Source organism: Hibiscus syriacus, unplaced genomic scaffold (assembly GCF_006381635.1).
Source record: "Hibiscus syriacus cultivar Baekdansim isolate YM2019G1 unplaced genomic scaffold, ASM638163v2 tig00000405_pilon, whole genome shotgun sequence".
Classification (NCBI taxonomy): domain Eukaryota; kingdom Viridiplantae; phylum Streptophyta; class Magnoliopsida; order Malvales; family Malvaceae; genus Hibiscus; species Hibiscus syriacus.
The window spans coordinates 451,688-471,918 of NW_024061786.1; the positions used below are offsets into that span (position 1 = coordinate 451,688).

At 33.6% G+C, this 20,231-nt stretch overlaps 2 protein-coding genes and 2 pseudogenes across 2 annotated transcripts; 2 read left to right on the forward strand and 2 right to left on the reverse strand.

The window, feature by feature from the left end:
• Positions 1-5,409: 5,409 nt before the first annotated feature.
• On the reverse strand, positions 5,410-7,085 carry LOC120205162 (zinc finger protein GIS-like). Its single transcript, XM_039205080.1, has 2 exons — positions 6,148-7,085; positions 5,410-5,773 (listed from the first exon to the last, which is right to left on the reverse strand). Exons 1-2 carry the CDS (start codon positions 6,838-6,840, stop codon positions 5,684-5,686), a joined length of 783 nt encoding a protein of 260 aa, XP_039061011.1. The 5' UTR covers positions 6,841-7,085; the 3' UTR covers positions 5,410-5,683.
• A 2,125-nt stretch (positions 7,086-9,210) lies between these two features.
• Positions 9,211-14,704, forward strand: LOC120205259 (annotated as a pseudogene).
• A 2,605-nt stretch (positions 14,705-17,309) lies between these two features.
• On the forward strand, positions 17,310-17,860 carry LOC120205268 (annotated as a pseudogene).
• Positions 17,861-18,741: 881 nt separating this feature from the next.
• On the reverse strand, positions 18,742-19,116 carry LOC120205277. Its single transcript, XM_039205190.1, has one exon. It carries the CDS (start codon positions 19,114-19,116, stop codon positions 18,742-18,744), a length of 375 nt encoding a protein of 124 aa, XP_039061121.1.
• Between the last annotated feature and the right edge of the window lie 1,115 nt (positions 19,117-20,231).

Below are 20,231 nucleotides of genomic sequence, written 5' to 3' on the forward strand. Positions count from 1 at the left end.
GCATCGATGCACTCTAGCTATTTTGAAACATCGAATGCACTCTTAGTGCACCGATGCACTAAGGGTTCAACGGTCAAAATATTTGAATTTTACACTGATGCACCGATGCACCATGGGTATGCATCGATGCACGGACGCTCCCAACTGCTTTAATTAATTGTTTTCACACTTAAACGACTTTATTGACTCCACTAATCATCCTCAACGTTCAGAAGTGATTCAAGGTGTATTTAAACAAGCTTAGAAGCCATTGATCAACAACAAGAAACATCAAGCAACTAGAATCAAGAGAGAATCAAAGAGAAAGCATCAAACCTCAAGTTTGAGCATTTCAAGCCTATTTTTCATTCAATATTCATTTTACTTTCAAGAATACTTATTGTACTCAATTGCATTCATTCTTGAGTGTTCTTTTCTTTGTTATAGAATTGTGCAAACAATCTACCTTGTGAGGATTTCCTTGTAAGTTTGTAAATTTGTATTATTCTCTTTGGGAGAGAGTGTTCTCAAGAATTTGGGGTATAATTCTTGAGGGTTTGTAAGGTTACTCTTTGTCCTCAAAAGAAAGATAAATTAGTGAATTTGTGGAAAATCCTTAGTGTGGATAGCTAAGGTAGTGGACGTAGACTTTGGTTGAGAAAGTCGAACCACTCTAAATCGCTGTGCAATTTCTTTCAATTTTCTGCAAAAGCTTCCACCAAAATTTTTATTTCCAATTCACCCCCCTCTTGGCCGATTCCGTCAATCGATTAACTCAACACTGGTTTTGTTAATATATTCGGTAAAGCACTACCTAAAACATTTTTTTCTACCAATTTCATTATTATTGGGCACTTTACCGAAAATTTTAAAAAACATTAATGTTTTAGGTAGAAATAATAATATTTTAGGTAAATTTTACCGATTTTATGAAAAAATTAATAAAAAAATTAATAATATATATTTTTAACCGTATATTAAGACTGTAACATGATATAATTTCACCTTTATAATGAATGAAGATCGAAGCTAATGACAGAAATTTTAACCCCACACCCGCGCGCTAATAACTAAAAACACACATAATATTTGATTGAATTAATGTGAGCATCACAAACAATTGATTTGATTATGAATCGAGTATTCCATTGGATAATTGAATGTGCAAACAAAGTCCTTGGATCCTCCCACATGGCGTATAAAGTTTGGTGGCATTTATTGCAAAATGCTAACCCTCCCAATGGATACAGACTATGAAAGTGGGGGTGGGGGATGTTGGCTTTTGGCGATTTGGCACCTACGAGGCGCAGGTTAGCATAAGGTGGGGGCCACTGCAATACACTGTCAACCTCGTTCCCAACCCTTTATAGGGGTGTGGGCCGATGTTTCTTAAATTCCACTGCTATCAAAATTGAGCAATTTCATTCAAAATAAAAAAAGGGAGTGGTCCAAATGATAATGTGTGTACTCTCAATTATCTTTATTATTGAATGTGCCTTTATATGTACATCAATTCTTCTTTCATCACATGTTTCCATCTTTTGCATTTACTTGTGGGTCACTTGATAGTTGGGGTTGATGTTAACACTGTTTTCAATGCCCCTCTCCTTTGATTCCTTGCGCCACACTGTGTTTACCCTAGGCAACTTACTGAGATAAATGTCAAAAATATGTATACTACAAATTTACAATTTTCATCTACCGGAGATGAGTGAAATTATGTCATCATTATTGTTGATGAAATGAGTTATAATAAATGTAGCCAATTCATCAGTTCTAATTTGAACAAAGAGTCATAATCGGTGGTCAGATGATTATTGACAGGTTTTAAAATTTTCTGTCCTATAATTGTAGATGATTCATTCATTTTGATTTAAATAGAGAGTCGCAGTCAGTGGTCAACTGATTACTGAAATATGTTAAAATCTTCTATCCTCATTGAAAGGTAAAAGAGGAATAGATGAGAGAATAGGTTATGGATCCTTGTCTTGATCTTAGCATAGAGATTTAATGGTATGTCTCAATGTTAGTATCAGACGTAGGATCATTATAATTACTCATAGGTTGGCAGGTCAAATGAAATCAATCAATTGGCGATAGATTTAATTTTAATAAATCATTTAAGCCTGTCAACGGTTATGTCAAGAGGTCATGATTTTTTAATGTGTGTTAATCTTCAAAAGCTCTATATTCGGAGATGCTCTTCTTGGATACTCCAAAAATCCTAAAGCACAAAAAAAAATAGAAGAGATACAATAATTATGCTTCTAAGAAAAATAGTAAAAATGGCATTGTTACATTTTCTCCTTTCCAAAATGGGATTATGTAAAAATGCATTTTCCTGGCATATATAGATGAAAATCTAATATTTGTTCACATATATAGTACATAGGTTAGTTAGATTGGAATTAAAACAAAAGCATAGGTTAAAGAAAACAGCGGTTACCATCTCATAATTGTCTTATTACATGACTTGATTAGTAGATAAAGAATTTCTCTTTTTATCTGGCAACTGATCTTCCACCTAACAGTTACTAAATTTGTCAAGTGAAATTGAAATTGATCATGTCCGACTAGCCATTTTTATTCCAAGCTTTCTTTTCAACATTACCATTTTCTTATGTATTTAAAGATCGGTTAAATCACATTACTGTGACAGTTTTTAGGGTTCCCACAAATGGTGCTAAAAGCTATAGCATCTCTGTTATTGTTCATGTCTTAATTAATAATTAATACATCTTTTGCTTACAAATGGAGATTTCTTCAATAACTTTACGAGCTCTGTTTGATGTAATTAAACCCTTTCGATTTTATTTTTTTTTTTGGCATCTTGCCAAGGTTTGAAATTTTGTTAGGTGGAAATATGTAATCATTGAGCAATCTAAGGGAGTTTTTACATATAATACTTGTTATAAGGTTGATGACTTCACTTGCAAATTTCTTAATAATTTGAGCTGTTTACATCGCATAAAATGCAATGCTTAATTGATGTTAATCGCAAGCCGATTAGGTAAGATTAGCATTTTAGCCTCTTAAAAATAAGAAAAATACAAGTAAATAAGAGAACATAGGCATTGTGATAATTAGGATATGTGATTCCTTTTGGAGATCTTTCCATCAAATCTTTGAAAAGGATGTACGTCCTCACTAAACTCTGCTTGGAAATGTAGCTACCATTAACATACAATAATATAGTTCACTATGCAACTTCAAGAGATAAAAAAAATATATAAATAAGAATAAAATAATGGTCATATTATAATTATTAATCTGTCTATTTAAAATAAAAAAATAAAAACATGAAGATCTATTTGTTGATTGAAGTTATATATTGATAATTTGATTCGAATTCAATTATTAGAATTAATTTATTTGATTTAAGATTTAATAGGAATACTTAGACATTATTTAAATTTCAGAATAAATTAAACTGAATTCTAGTTAGTTAGATATTTACTCATATTTAATATAATTCGAATCAATTTTTACTCGAACGGAAAATAATTTGAACCTAAATAAAAAAAACTTGAATTTAATATATTAAAATTTAAAAATAACTAAATATTATTTAAATTTTAACTTGATAATTTATTTTTATTATTATTTATTTTCAGCCATGTGATAAATATTAAAACATTTTATGTTTTCGTCTTATACTACTAATAGTTTAATAGTTCAATATCATCTTTCCTCATTTAACAAACTATTTTTGTATTTGATTTGATACTTTTAAATATCTTTTAAAAAATAATTGATTGGATAGATTATTAAATAAAATTATTCACTGGCCAAAATTCTAGTTTATGTATTTAACTTTAATCGATTCCAGTTAAATTAACTAATTTTTAAAGAAAATAATCATTTTTATAAGCATAAATTAACATGAAACATAAGTCTCAAATAAAAAAATTTCATTCAAAAGTGATATGTAATTAGTAACAATTTCTAGAATAGGCGATTAAAAAGCTATCAGATGAAAGTTTTTCTCTTTCTTCGGTCGAGTATTGAGCAAAAATTTTCATTCCCCTCTCCCTAGATAAGAATTGTTAAAAAGTATTTAAACTCAACTTTTTCATTTCAAACTAAGTTGTATTGACTTTCTTATTGATGATGTTAAACTTAACACATTGACCGATTAAATGATTAAGAATTAAAATTTAACATAAATGATAAAAATTAACAAATAAAAAGTCACGTTCTTATAAAAATATATCAATAATTTTATATATTCGATTGGATTCATATCTAATTCAGCTCGAAGATTCAAAGATTTCGAAAACTAATCATTTAGATGTATATCTAATTCAACATCGATCTAAATTGATAATGATCTTATTTGATATTCGATATAACTCGTCTTAATATAGACTCAAACTAAATTTAAATCAAATCTAAATTGACTCGATATAAATTCAATCCGAATCATCCTCTAATTGAAATCTTTGTTTTAGCATTCAAAACCTAGATGGGTTACTGGTGTTGAACAAGTGCTCAAAACACCAGCTAGCTGGAATGAAACCAATATGCATTATAAATCCATAATACTAACAGAAAATTACACAAATACATCTCATCGAAAAGCTTTAAAAAAACAAATAAAATCCACCACACTTTTTTCTCTTGACAAAACACAATCCCATGAAGCAGAAGAAGACACAAATACTATAATTTACGGAAATGTGTATTTTTTTTTTTTTTTTTGAAATAGCGCAGCTTGATGTCATTATCTCATAACGTTGAAAACTGTGTAATTGCAGCCAGGCAGCCAAGGTACAAAGGAAAAGGTTAGATATTATTAAGATGGCAGAGACTTAACTGTCATGTTCCTTTGTTCCCTTCCCTTCTGCAAAAAAAGGGGGAAAAAAAGGACACCTAACCTTTTTTGAAGGGAAAGCTTTGGGTTTTACCATTTTAATACCCATGAAAGCTTTGGATGCAGGTGATACTTTTGTTCTCCTCCACTATACTGCTCTCAGAAATCAAAAGGGATAAGAAAATGTATAATTTGTTTTGCAGATTTTAAGGCCAAAAGATGAACTGAACCATCCCCTTCGAAGCAACAGACAATAATCCACTCGTCAGTTTATTTAAGAATGTTATGTCCCCCATATATCATCCTCTTCTCCTCTTCCATCTCTGAGTCTCTCTCTTTTATTTGTTGCATTTCAAAATTAATGGTCCCATCCCAATAAGATTTAATATGGTTTCAAATCACAACAATTTCTTTTTCATATTTATTTTTTTTATTATTACTTGCTGCTTTCAAACATACAGATATGTGAATTAAACCGTGGCCTTAAAATTGCCACCATTGTTCATCCGCAAATATTCATTCCGATCGTCAGACATCATTTAAAGTTTGATTGATAAACATATATTAAACATAACTCACCCAAAAAAAATCTTATCTTTCTTTTCCCGTTCATATGAATATATATTGTATTCTGATTAAATACTATCTGCAGGACCAGAAAGGAAATGAACATTGTAATAAATTTTCGCCAACAAATGTCCTATGTCTATCCTACACTGAAAATGCCATGAAGAACACAAAGATATGACTCATTTTCATGGCATTTCATGCAAGGAAAGACCCTTATGTTATTAACAGTTTACCCTTCACTTTCTCTTTCCATCAACCTCTTCACCTGTTCTCAGACAGACAACATATAGATTTACGTACACGTGTAGCTACAGTGTTTGTTCATGTGCTCCTCTCACTGATAGCCACATCGAAAACAATATTCACCACACGTGTGAAAGTTTCAGAAACGGGGAAGAAGATAGATCGCAACTGTAAACATGAGCTTTTAGCTTAAAGGATGACAGTACATTTACTAAACCAAATGAAATACCCTAACGAAGATACTGAAAGAGAAAGAGTTGTTTTTTTTTTTATTGAAGAAGGTTCACTTATCAGCTAACTCATGGCTTTGGGATCAATGATCACATTTACATATGAAATCATGCTAAAAAAGAGTGAAATCAGGATGTTAAAAAACCAAAAGGAGAAGAAGAGAAAGAACAAGTGAAGATCTAGTGTGCTACAAGCCTACAAGTTATAATATAACCGTCGCATTTTGCACAACAAAGATTTTGTTGTTTGTTCTCCGTTTAAATCAAAGGTTATTAAGAAATTAAATATTACAGATGTAGATCCAAACTCACATGATCTTGTACGCTAGGCTTTGATTCATAAACGTACCGACTCTGGGAACTTGAACCACCACCACCAACACCAACAACCTGCGATGGGTTCAATTCATCAGCAGCAAAAAATGGCGACGGATGCGACGATAATGGTGATGAAAGGTCGCGGTAGAAATTAGATGAGTTACTTTGAACCGTAGCAGGGATTCTCCATAACCCTAATGGGCTACCATTGATGGGTGGGTGAGAAAAAGAGCTTTGGCTCCCATAAAACCTACTGCTACTACTGCTAATGTTATTGTTCCACGAAGGATAAGTCGCCATATCTGGGTTTGGAGCTGAGCCTAGCCTGTAGTTAACGAGACCGTACATATGAGCATCAGATAGAGAGCTTTGCACCATTGCTGACTGAAGATGAGCTCGTTTGGCGTGTTGACGTTCCCTTTTGTGGGCGTTTTGGTGACCACCCAAAGCTTGGGAAGACGGGAAGTTTCTACAGCAATAGTGACACTCAAACCTTCTGCTGTTTTCTCCGTTCTCGTTCTCCTTGCTTGTATCTTCGTTGTTCCCAGCTGAGTCGGCACCACTGAATTCTTTCCCGAACAAACGAAGGGTACCCTTTTCTTTGGTAGGGGCAGGACGGATAAAGGGAAGCTGAGAGAAGGATTCAATGGTCATAAAGTCATGAGTTTCCCTTTCATTCTTCTCCATGGAGAAGAGAGAAACAAAGGAGAGCGGCGGTGGGTGGGCTTTAATTTCTTTGCGAGAGAGCTGAAATGATTGAGGGGAGAGAGAAGGGAAGGGAAGGGAAGAAGGTAGCTAAGGCAAAGGGGAGAGGGTGGGGCCTATAAAGAGAGGAGCAAATACACAAAGGGGGTGACCCATAGCAATAGCAATGGGCATGAATTATCTGAGAATCTGAGAGTGAGGGCTGACAAGGAAGGCCACAAGTTTCTGGTCAGTGGCTTTGGCAGTTTCGGTTGTCAAAGTACTACCTTTGCTTCCTTTCACTTCAGTTTGGGTTGGTCTGCTGCTTCCATCACAAGGTAACATGTGACTTGAAAGCTTCATAGTCAAGTGTTCATGACAGAAAATCTCTGGGGAGGGTTAAGAGTTTAAAAGTCTTGCCTTCCTTAACCAGACAAAATACGGTGTTTTCTTACTCAAGAGAAGCTTCAGATTGCATCCGGGAGCTCGAAGCTTAACTGTCTTGCTTCCAACAAAAAGAAATTCCAATAAGTGAGAAGAGGTACAGTCTTAAAGAAGCAAAAAAGTTTTGATGAAATTCTGGATGAAGATTTTTCTTTTAGAAAAAGAAAAGGAAGGTGAGTAAGCAGAACAAAAGAAAGAATAATACTTTCGATTCTTGATAGACCGCCTAGTTAAGGGAAAATGAATTTTGAAAGAAGTTTGAAAGAACAAAATAGCAGTTTGGAGAATGTTGAACCAGCCAAGTGGAGAATGTTGAACGAGTCAAGTTCTAAAGCTCAAGAAATTTGAGAAAGTAGGGAGAATGTTAGAAATAAGTTTTAATTAGTTGTTAGTTTGTTAAATCTATTTTGAGTTGTTATTAGGTTGTTATATTTGGGCTATAAAATACCCAAGTTTAGTTTGTAATTCAAAGAAGTCATTTACAATAAAAAATATCTTCAGTGCTTTCCTCTTTCACTTTCTTATTTTCCTGTATCTAAATCAAAACACCTACAGTTGCCATTCTTCAATTCATACCATCGTCTCAACTTCCATGGCTGCTTTCTCACAATGTTCTCACCCCTCCACCTCCATTAACCAAAATTTCTATATAAAAAAATTATTGGAAAATTTTCAAGTATAATAGGAAATTTATACTCTCTCTTTATTTGTTTTTTCCATAAATTTAATATCGTGTAACTTATTAAGTGATCTCAACGGTAAACGAATATGTTGCTCTTTTTAGAGAATTTAGGTTTGAACACATACGAAGAGTGTGTGTACGCTACTAATGATTAAAAATGATTATAAACATATATTACCATGTAGAAACGTTTGAGAAAGGGCCTCCATGAGCTTCCGTTCATGGTCCATCTTCCTTCATAAAATAATGATTGTAATTTATTGTTTTAGTTGTATTTAGGGTGTAAACATCCTGCACTCGAACTCATGGTTATTAAAGGAATACAATATCCTTTTTTTTTTCTGAGAACACTCGATAGTTTCCTTTATATTATTATTTTCAAAATACCATTACATGAATTAGAATGATTAATAAGTAAGATTTGAACTTGAGAAATATTCAAAGTATATTACATCCTAGATACGCCAAAATTGAAATGTAAATGTGTAGATTTTTTTAGGAAAATATTGATGTGGAAAGCAAATGACATGTGAGACCACATGCAATGGGAAGGGTGATAATAACTAGTCAAAAACAAAAGGGTCTCCATAAAAGGAAACCCTAATTATCTACAAGTGGTAAAGAATAAGGTATTTCAAGTTTATCATTTGGGTTTGGGATTAGGGTTATGGGGGGTGGAGCTGGTCTAGGATGAAATGTAGAGCAGCGTTGATTTGGGTGGGAGTGGGCACAATAGGGAAAGGTCGCTATCCCCTAGTTCCCTCATTTCTCTCTTTCCCATTAGGTGGCTTGAATGAAACCTGTCTTTGAGAGACCTCTTTCTCCTGCAAAATCTAACATGTTCCCTTATGTGGGCCAACTCTTAGATGTAGAGACTTCATGCTTTTCAAACTAAAGCCTTCTTTGTTTCATCAACATCCTAATCATTATTTCTAGGGCTTTGTTTGGATCCACATACATACTTTATTTCTTTCAAGAAAATTTAAACAGCGTGAAAGTATATATTTTAGCTTACATTGCTTACTTCGCATTTGGATTCCTTTACAAGTCTAATTAAATGAATTTACACGATAAACCAAGCAAATAAGCAGGTTAGTTTACATGCTTAATTTGAAGAGAGAAATATAGACATAATAACTATTTAATTGGATACACAGTTTAAAAAAAAAACCCTCAAGGTCCTGGTGATAAACGATTGAGAAACAAAGAAGATATCGAGAATATAAAAACTCAATAGAGTACTGAAGATGGGAAATTACCCTGAGGTGAGTTTCCCAAGAAAACAATAAAAAATGCTTCTTTGAGGTGAATTACTGTTGAAACTATAATTACAAAGGGAAAAAAAGAGAGAGAGAGAGAGGTAAATCTAGAAGTGAGGCCATATATTACCCAGGTTTACTTGAAATGGCTCATGAGGAGGTGAAAGGCAGAAGAGCCAAATATTGAGAAGACGACGATGAGTTTCTCAGCCAAAGAAAGAGGATAAAAAAGAGAGAGAATATGGTAGAAAATTAATTATAAATATAAGTATTCAAACTATATCCAAAATTTATTTTTGGTATTTATATAATTTTTCGTTAAAAATAGGTATATAACGTTTTTCTGTTACAGTGTCAGAACTTGGTCATAGAATTTGGATAGATCAACATAAAACTTTAAAATAAATAGAGGTTTAAATTAAAATTTTTAAAAGTTTTGAAGAGTTTAGTTTACATTTTTCAAAAAAGTAGGGTCTAACTAAAATTTTTGATAGGCTTAATGAGAATTATTAAAATTTATGGGAGGGGATTTTATTAAGAATTAATTTTTTTTAAAGTTTAATATGAATTTCTAGAAATTTTGAGGGGGCTAAATTAAATTTTTTGAAAATTTAAAGGACTAAATTACATTTTTTTAAAATTTGGGGGTCATTGCCGCACTAGCCCCCTTTAATTCCGCCATTACTTTTAGGTGTTTGTATTGTAACAACCGTTAAGTTTTACTGTTATCTAACATGTATAACCCTCATATTTTTTTTCAAAATTTTTATTTAAAAAAATAAAAATAAAATTATTAAAAAATAAATGTTTCTAAAATATAAAAATGACCTCTAAGATTTCCAAACCCAAATCATTTAATTCTTTTTTCGGTCATTGTTGTCGTCATCGGTCGCATACCCACCAATCACCAAACTCCACTGTTGTCATGTCCCTTGTCGTCACCTCTAAACCGGCATTCGATAAAAAAAAAACACCACAAATTGACCGCAAATCGTGTGCAGATTAATAATAACCCGACCGTATTTCTTCTGTTTATTTCAATCTTGAAAGGAAGACAGTAGGTGGTCTTCTCCAGACTTTGGGTTAAGGATGTTTGGTAGTGGGTTTGCCATCGATGGGCTGGGTTTGTCGAAATTTGGGTTAAGGATTTAAGAATCTTGAAGTTTTATTCTTTTGGGGTGTTTTGTGAAAATAATGAAAATATATGGTCTTTTTTTAAAATTAAACAAAAAGCTTTAATAATTTTTTTTTTAAAAATACGAGGGTGACACGTATCCATTGGGTAAAATTTAACACCTAAAGTAAATAGAAAAAAAAGGTTAAACACATATTTAAAAAAAAATTCTTTCAGCATATTATTTTGAGTATAATTTATACATTTATTTTTATATTAAGCATAGAATAAATGAATTGTAAAAGGTAACAACTTTTGTAAAAGATATCCATTTCGCAGGATGTTAACCGTAATTTATGGCAGCGACCTCTGGAAGGTTGGGTTAAAGTGAACGTTGACGGAACTGTTCGTTTCAGTGACAATGCGACTGCAGTGGGGAGTTATTCGTAATGATAAAAGGGAGTGGCTCTTTGATTTTTTATGAAGTTTAGGTGACTGTCCGGCTTTGCAAGCAGAGTGGGCGATTCATGATGCCTTGGAACACGCTTGCAGACTTGGATATCGTCACGTTGAAATTGAGACAGATTATCTTGAAGCTTCGTTATCTTTAGAAGGAGCATCAAATACTTTTCCTGGAACTACACTTACTGAGGCGATTAGAATGATGTTGGAACGAGATTGGAAACTTAGACTTCAACTTGTCCGAAGGGAAGTAAACTCGGTAGCGGACCACCTTGCTGCACTGTCTCGTGGCTTACCTGTGGGAGAGAGTAGGTTTGAAGATCCTCCAATAGATTTGATTAATCTTGTTCTACTGGAAGCAGCCTACACCCATTATAGCTGCTGTTTCGTTTTAGTATTAGCGAAAAAATTCTCAGAATTTCATATATATATCATAATAATTACATGGAAGACGAATGAAATATTATCTTAATAACATTTTTTACATTAATCCTTTTGATATCTTTGACTCAATTTCAATCTCTAAAGATGTTCTCTCTCTAAAAGACTACTATCCTATATAAATATTCACACATGAATAATAAAGAATGATTATCAGAATATTAGTTTTCTTTATTTTCTCAAAACAATGTATTTTTTAATTTTTTAACGGCTGTAAAACTGATTTTCCTTGAACCATATGCATATATTGTACACATATATTGTTTGATTAAGTTACTGTTTTCTAATTAAATTTAATTATTATTAATTTAAAATTCTTTTAAAATAAATAACAATTTAAACATATTTGACAAGGAATTTAAATTCAACGAAATCCAAATAACAGTTATTTAATAATATTATTTATTTAATATTATTTTTGAAATAAATAAATAAATAATAATAATAAATATTATATAAAAAGAATACGAATTTAATTTCTTTAAATTCAAATAATAAATAATCTTTCACAATATAATTTAGTACTCTCATTATCTTAAATTATTATTGAGAGTAATACTACAGTTATTCTTATTATTCTTCATGTGCGACCTTATAGATTGGATTAATATTGACAATAGATAAAATTACATTTGATCTTACAAGTCACAAGTGACATATAGCAAGATATTATGACTACCCAAGTTAAATAAAAAAAACTCATTATCCGAAATAACTTTAATACATCTCAGGTCATACTCTTTTTATCTCACAATATCTGGATAGAATATAAGGCATAAAAAATGTCAACCTTATATCGCTTTATCTTTAGTTTCTCGATGTCCAATTGAATTGACTAAAAACATGAAGTTAATCTCTATCAATTTACTTGGACACGACCATGAATTTTTTAGTCATGTTGATAACCATAGAAATACAATTATTGTTATTGTCGATGGTAGAGAGGAAGAGTCTCTCTTCTTTTTTATTCCTCTTTCTTTATCATTTACAAATCTAGAATCATATTTTACTAAAAACCTTAGAAAAAACTAAATTTCAGAAGATCTACTTGTGAAACCCTTCTCCATTCATCAGGTTACTCCTGATCAAGGGATTATTCCAATAAAAAAACAAATAGATCTATCAACGGAGCAACCCGCAAGCGATAAATAAACAAAAGGCATAGTGATAAAAAAAAGGGTAAACTATGCGAATAGTCCTCTTTAGTTTTTATATGACCGATTTTATTCACCAATTTAAAAATTAAGAGTAGATGGTTCCTAACGTTATCGATCCGTTCGATTTTAGTCTTTCACTGTCAATTTAAGTTGACCTTTTAACAAAAGTATTACATGATAATTAATTTTGTTTTTAAATTATGTGCTCTCCTCCTCTTGTTCAACAATTTAAAAATTAATAGTAAATAGTTCCTAACGTTATCAATCCGTTCGATTTTAGTCTTTCACTGTTAATTTCAGTTGACCTTTTAAGAAAAGTATTACGTGATAATTAATTTTTTAAAATTATGTGCTCTCCTCCTCCTCCTCCTCCAAGGGATGGCAACAAAGGTGCAAATCCAATAATCGGTGTTGTTAAAGTAGAAAGGCCAGTGAGATTATTAATAGGGATGCCAAACAACAAAAATAATTTTTTGGGTCAACAGGGACAAACCCAAAACCACAAAAATAATATGTGTACATAGTAGGAACAACAGGAAGGCCAGTGATATTATTAATAGGGATGCCATACAACAAAAATAATTTTTTGGGTAAACAGGGACAAACCCAAAACCATAAAAATAATATGTGTACAGAGTAGGAACAACAGGAAGGCAAGTGATATTATTAATAGGGATGCCACAGAAAAAAAATAATTTTTTGGGTCAACAGGGACAAACCCAAAATCATAAAAATAATCTGTGTACATAGTAGGAATAACAGGAAGGCCAGTGATATTATTAATAGGGATGCCATACAACAAAAATAATTTTTTGGGTCAACATGGACAAACCCAAAACCACAAAAATAATCTGTGAACAGAGTAGGAACAACAGGAAGGCCATTGATATTATTAATAGGGATGTCATACAATAAAAATAATTTTTTGGGTCAACAGGGACAAACCCAAAACCACAAAAATAATCTGTGTACATAGTATGAACAACAGGAAGGCCATTGATATTATTAATAGGGATGCCATATAACAAAAATATTTTTTTGGGTCAATAAGGACAAACCCAAAACCACAAAATAATCTGTGTACATAGTAGGAACAACAGGAAGGCCAGTGAGATTATTAATAGGGATGCCAAACAACAAAAATAATTTTTTGGGTCAACAGGGACAAACCCAAAACCACAAAAATAATGTGTACAGAGTAGGAACAACAGGAAGGCCAGTGATAATATTAATAGGGATGCCATACAATAAAAATAATTTTTTGGGTTAACAGGGACAAACCCAAAACCACAAAAAATAATGTGTAGAGAGTAGAAACAATAGGAAGGCAATGATATTATTAATAGGGATGCCATACAACAAAAATAGTTTTTTTGGGTCAACAGGGACAAACCCAAAACCACAAAAATGGGATGGCAACAAAGTTGCTTATTTTTCTGTGTCCATCATATGATTTGATCAGGTCGACAGCCGATGATTAGTTATGAGGATGCCGGTGAATGGAAACCAGATTCTTCTGACCGGTCGACAAAGAAGACAATGGTGACGATGATTTTGATGGATCATATCAGCTGCCAGGGAAGAAAACACAGTTGACCGCCACACAAGTTGGGTTCCTCGAGAGTAGCTTCGAGGTTGAAAACAAACTCGAGGCAGACAGGAAGTTGCAACTTGCAACTGAACTCGGTTTACAGCCTCGACAAGTTGCAATCTGGTTTCAAAGTGGGGTGCTCGGTTCAAGAACAAACAGTTTAAAAAAGACTACGATTCCATGAAAGCTAGCTACGAGAAGCTCAAGGGTGACTATGAGAATCTCCTCAAGGAAAAAGATAGTTTGAAAAACGAGGTACATTTTTGAAGTACTAATCTGCTCTAATGGTTACTCAAAAATTGATTTGTTCCATTTTTTTCAATCCATTGTAGGTACTTGAACTGAAAAAGAAGTTGATGATTAGAGAGAAATGGAGTGAAAATTTAGAATCTCTTGATGCCAAGACACCTCTTGAACATGTGTCTCATGTGTCGTTGTTGGCATGTAAACAGGAAGAAGCGTGTTTGGCTAAAAGCGATGTTTTCGATTCCGATCATTCTTCGTTGATTGAGCCGGAGAATTCGTCCAACGTTTTCAAATCAGATCAATCCGAAATTTCACAAGATGATGATGATAATCGAAGCAAGAGCTTGTCGGACAGCACCCACCAGTGTTCTTTCCAAAATTTGAACTTGATTGCTATTATGATCACATGACGATTCATGTAATTTTGAATTACCGGTGAAAGATAAGTCATTTTGGTCTTCACTTTACTAAGTTAATAATCTATGATGCTTTTGCACTTGTAAGCAATATTACATATGTTCATCTTTGACGCTTTCTCAAGAATCAAAGTCTTGTGCAATTTTGAATTTTGAAGAACACAGCCAGAGGAAAAAAAGAAATAAAATGGTGAAAATTATTAATGGAAGAAGAAGACATGTGGGTTTTGGTTTTTTTTAATTGTTGCATTTATTTTCGTTAAGGGGTTAATAGAAGTTAAAGGCGAAGGGATTTAAATCGGACAAACCGATAACATTAGGGATTTAAACCAAAAGGATAGATAACGTTAAGGATCAGTTATCATTGATTTTTAAATTGATTTTTTTGTGTATATTGGTCTAAATTTTTTATTTTGTGACAAAATGGATTCCCTCTTAATGAAAATCGTTGGTTATCAAATGACCAATACTTTAAAATAATAATATTTTCACTCTAAAATAAAATGTTATAGTACATAATATTTAAATAAAATAAATAAATAATTAAAGTGATTATTTAATTGAACATTAAAATATTTCAATATACTTCAAAATTATATGAATTATATTTAATCAAATGTTGAGAATATTTTTATAGCATTATGCCAAAAACAAAAGGAAAGTACCTTAAAATTTTCCTATTTATTGCTTTATCTTTCACGTAGGTGGTGTTATTTTATAGAATTTGTGTACAAATTTGAGTGAGAGGGATTGTAATCCCTGAGATATTTCTTCTAGATTTTTTTCGATGAAAGAGCTCTCCATTGTTTGAGACAACTATTGAGGAGAATGGGAGCCAACCGGCGCGTGCATGTAGGATTGCTGGTAGCGTGAAGAAATTCAAGCGGTATTATCACATGAGTGGCATACGCTGCAGTTGACGGCCGTCAATCCTACAGATGTCTAGCAGCTTCTGACGGCAACCACAATCTCTAGCGTTAACCCTAAATATTTTGGGCTAATTGGATCGATGTTGTATTGAGTTGGCTTGTGAATGGGTTAATTGGATAGTTGACTTAGGTTTTATTTGGGTTAAATGTATTTGTACTCCAAATTAAAATTAATTAATTAATTATTTTATTTTTTGGTATTTTTGTTTTTGAATTTTCGGTTGGGACAAACCAAAAAATAGGCTAAAATGTTCAAAAATAAGTCTAATTAATGGATTAAATCTAATGGGTTGACTAATAGAAGCGGACCAGATAAAATGTACTATTATACATACTCAAATATGTAAAAAGGTTAAAATATAAGTCCAAACCAAATGATGTCGGTGAAAAAGGAACTATTGTTATTTCTTGAAGTTCCGGGTTCGAGCACCAGGAATGTCAGGGATGTAAGCATTCAATGTCTAATGGTTGAGAGTTATATTCGAATAGATACTTCTTTATACTTACCTTAGATTAATAAAATATATATATATATGCAAATAAATTGAAACAAACAAAAAATAGAAAAAAAGAAGAAAAGAGAGAAATGAAAGGGGAAATCTAATGAGGTTCTTTGGGATAATAAATGAAAAGATTTTTTTTAAAAGGAAGAATATTTCTTTTGTTTCATCTCACCCAGGCGGATTATAGGCCTCCGACTGCTCCAAACTGATTTAATAGACAAACCATCAAACTAGTCCAATTTGAGCAAATCGGGCCAGTTGTTCTGATCACTAATCTTGTGGGCTTTGGTACATCATCATCATCATCATTCACGAGTATATAAGTCTTGTGACCTTATCATACATGATTTGTATTGAAACGGTACATACACATTATAAATATAAACTTTTAAATTCAAATCTTTTGAGAAAAAATAATATTATTTTATTATTAGATATAATTTTTTTATGGATGGAAATTAAGTTTTTTTATTTTTAAATTAATTACTAATATTCGATCTATTGACTGATTAATCCATATCGAATTTTACAAAAGTCTATTATGGAAGAGATCTTCCTAACCCAATTTAATTCGTACTCAAAAAAGATGTATTGAAATAAATCAGGTATATGCTAAAATTAGATAATTTTTTGGTACAAAAGATTTTTACTCGAGTGTACAAAGTTACATCCTCAAAACGCCATTTCCTCTTGCATCCATATCCAACAAATGAATTAATTCTTCTAGTGGGGATTGTTGAGGCACTACATATGTATGCAGCAATCCTAGGCATGCTCGTGCATGATATGATATGGTTGAGATAGTTCTAAAAATAATAAGAGTCTAGAAGCTAGTCGGTTAGTATAACAGAATGTTGTTAAGGAATACTATTAAGCAGTTTAAGCATTGTAATACTGCTATATAAGATGTAGAAATGTGAGGTTGTAATTAGCTCTTTTCATGATTGAATAAAATCATCTTTGCCAATTCTTAAACTTTTCTTGATTACTCAACATGGTATAAATCGCCATAAGTTCCTGGAGCCTCCTGTTTTCGTGCTGCGTAACTCAGGGTGTTCTTGTTAGTTCTTCAAGCTTGTTGGCGTAGAAGATGGTCAAGATCATGGAGAACGTAGACAAACTCACCGTCGAGGAGCGGAACCTCCTTTCCGTCGCTTGCAAGAACGTGATCGGTGCTCCCCGTGCCTCATGGCGGATCATCTCCTCCATCGAGTAGGAGTACAACTTCATGGCTGAAACCGCCGCTAACTCCGTCGCTGCCGCCTCTCTTTTTGCTCTATATGATCCCCATCTCCTCACACAACAACATCAAGTTATGATTAACCGCCACAGCCTTTGCCTCGCTCACTTCCGTGAAGATGCAAAAGAAGCCGAATCACTCCGCCAAGAGAATACTTCTCTGAGATAAGTCAATCGCTACCTCAACAAGCGACTCAGAGCGCTGATCCAAGCCTTAGTCCAGAACCACTTTGCATCCTCTGATTACAACACCACGCTGTTTGAGTTGGTGAACGCTTTGGGAGGACTTTGTCTCGGTGGTGGCGGTGTAGGAAAGGAAGAAGTTTATGATGTGGAAGATGAAGTGGATTTTGAGAGGGTTATGTTGCCCAAGAGCATATCTGTTAAGTCCAATGGATATCTGAACATGATGAGTGAAGTTAGAGCAACGAGCCATCGTGGTAAAACTCTGGACTAACTCGGGCCGCAACTGCAAATGCTTCTCAACATATCAGTGGAACTGTGAATATGAAGCAGAAGGTTTACGTGCAAGGAGGATGAAGAACTGTTAGTAGTTAAGCTGCGAAACATTGTTGTTTTAGAATAGGTTTTTTTTAGATTTTTTGTTGTTGAATGTTCATTCACATCAAAAGTTTGCATCCATTAAAGTCGAACGGAGGGAAGTATCGGCACTTCCGATTCAAGTCGAACCGAAGGATGTGTGTCTTACCTTGTAAAAGAGGGTGAAGAAGAAATAAATGAAGGTGAATAAGAAGAACGAAAGGAAGCGTCAGCACTTTCGATTCAAAATGAACGGAAGTAAGCATCGACACTTTCGATTCAAGAAGAACGAAAGGAAATATCGGCAGTTTCGATTCAAGTGAACGAAAGGAAGCATCCGCACTTTCGATTCAATTGTTTATCTTTTCATCAAGAAGGTTGAATGTTAGAAATTAGTTGTAATTAGTTTTTAGAGCTTACTATAATAGTGTGTTCAAAGTCAGAAGAACAAAAGAAAAGAAGAAGCAGGGGGAATGTTGAGGCACTGCATATGTATGCAACAATCCCAGGCATGCTCGTGCATGATATGGTTGAGATAGTTCTAGAAATAATAGGAGTTTAGAAGCTAGTCGGTTAGTATAACAGAATGTTGTTAAGGAATACTGTTAAGCAGTTTAAGCTTTGTAATACTCCTATATAAGATGTAGAAATGTGAGGTTGTAATTAGCTCTTTTCATGATTGAATAAAATCATCTGTGCCAATTCTTAAACTTTTCTTGATTACTCAACAGGGACTGTAATATTGTCAGGTATCCTCGACTAAACGCCATATTGTCTTAGCAATCAACACATTTATTACCTTCTCGTTCAACATATCTAACTTCACTCACCCAGCCTTCCTTTAGTCATTCCGGGCAGTCTCGTCTTAGCCTCTCATGTTGTTACCCTTCCGCTTGTCTACCCTTTGAAGTGTCGATCACCCATTTTCCATCCATCTCTAAAATGGGATTTATTACCCCCAGAGATTTCGCTAGTAAAAGACCCTGGCGAGCATCCCACAGTTCTGGTGTTGTGCTATCTATATGTCCCACTCGTAACATGAAACCTCTTACCCATTCTCCGTTTTCGTCTCGTATAAGTTCTCTTGCCGACACTAACCCCGTCACTGCTTTATAAGCTCCGTCTGTATTCAAGATCCAAGTGCCTCTAGGGGTTTTTCTCAACTTTATCCATTTCGGATCTTTCGTTATTACCCTGTGGGTGGATGTATAAGCTAGCTTAATATCTCTTGCAAGTTTCCGAGCATACAAAAACATTCGTTCACGTTCTGTTCTCGTATTTGAGAAAATCATTTCATTCCTACCTTTTCATAATCCCCAGATTGTGGCCGTAAATAACATACCCCATTCAAGACCAACGTCCAACTCCTTGCTCATCTTGCTATTGACCCTCATCCAGCTTCCAAAATCTCTTGTATCGAACTAGTTATCCAGTTGGTAAGCTTTCAATTCTTGCATTACTTGTTTCGCTATCGTGTATTTACGTAGAACTTGCTCGATTGTTTCAACTGCTTCGCCACATACCATGCAATTAGTTACTACCGTCAATTTCTTTTTTGCATGGATCTCATTGGTGTTAAGTTTGTTGAGTATACATAGCCATATAAAGAACCTAATCCTCTCGGTAGTTCTAAATTTCCATACCTAATCCGTCTTGATTGAACTTTGGTTGAGCATCTCCATATTGATAACTGCTTTGTATGTTGAAGAGACAGAAAACTTTCCATCTTTTGAAAAACCCCATTGGACCCTATCGTTGTTATCCTCCTGCCTCGTTACCGGAATCGGAATGCCATAAATTTGGCTCTTTGTATCGTCCAAGAGTATGTCATAGATGTCTCGGAGATTCCACGTTTTTTCTTCAGTTATAAATTTCACCACCTTTTCATTACTATTGTCGGATTCCATTGCCCGATAAGCTTGGATTAATGGTGCATCTCTGTAGCTAATAAAACAAATATCAGCTTGGTTGTTAAAATGGTTATAACTGCATAGGTGAGGTGGCATATCAAATAGATTCTTTTAGTATGGAGTTTCTAAAAAAGATAAATATACGTTTCGTGAAATGAAAAGAGCAGTGCATTTGTATTTTGTTTTTACAGAAAAGTTTTTACAGAAAATTTAACATGTATCGGTTGCCTAGGGATCTGGGAGTATCTACCTTTCTTAGCTATTTTTTTCTTGCATTGTTCTGTTGGTGGTGCGATGGGTGATTCAGAAGTATCGTCGGCGGTGCTGCAAAAGATCTTCACCAACAAACGGCTCAGTGTCATCTTGGATGAACACAATTTTCTCTTATGGAAGCAACAAGTAATTCTGGCGGTTCGTAGTCATCGCTTGGAAAAACTTCTCACTGGTGCAGTCACTCCTTC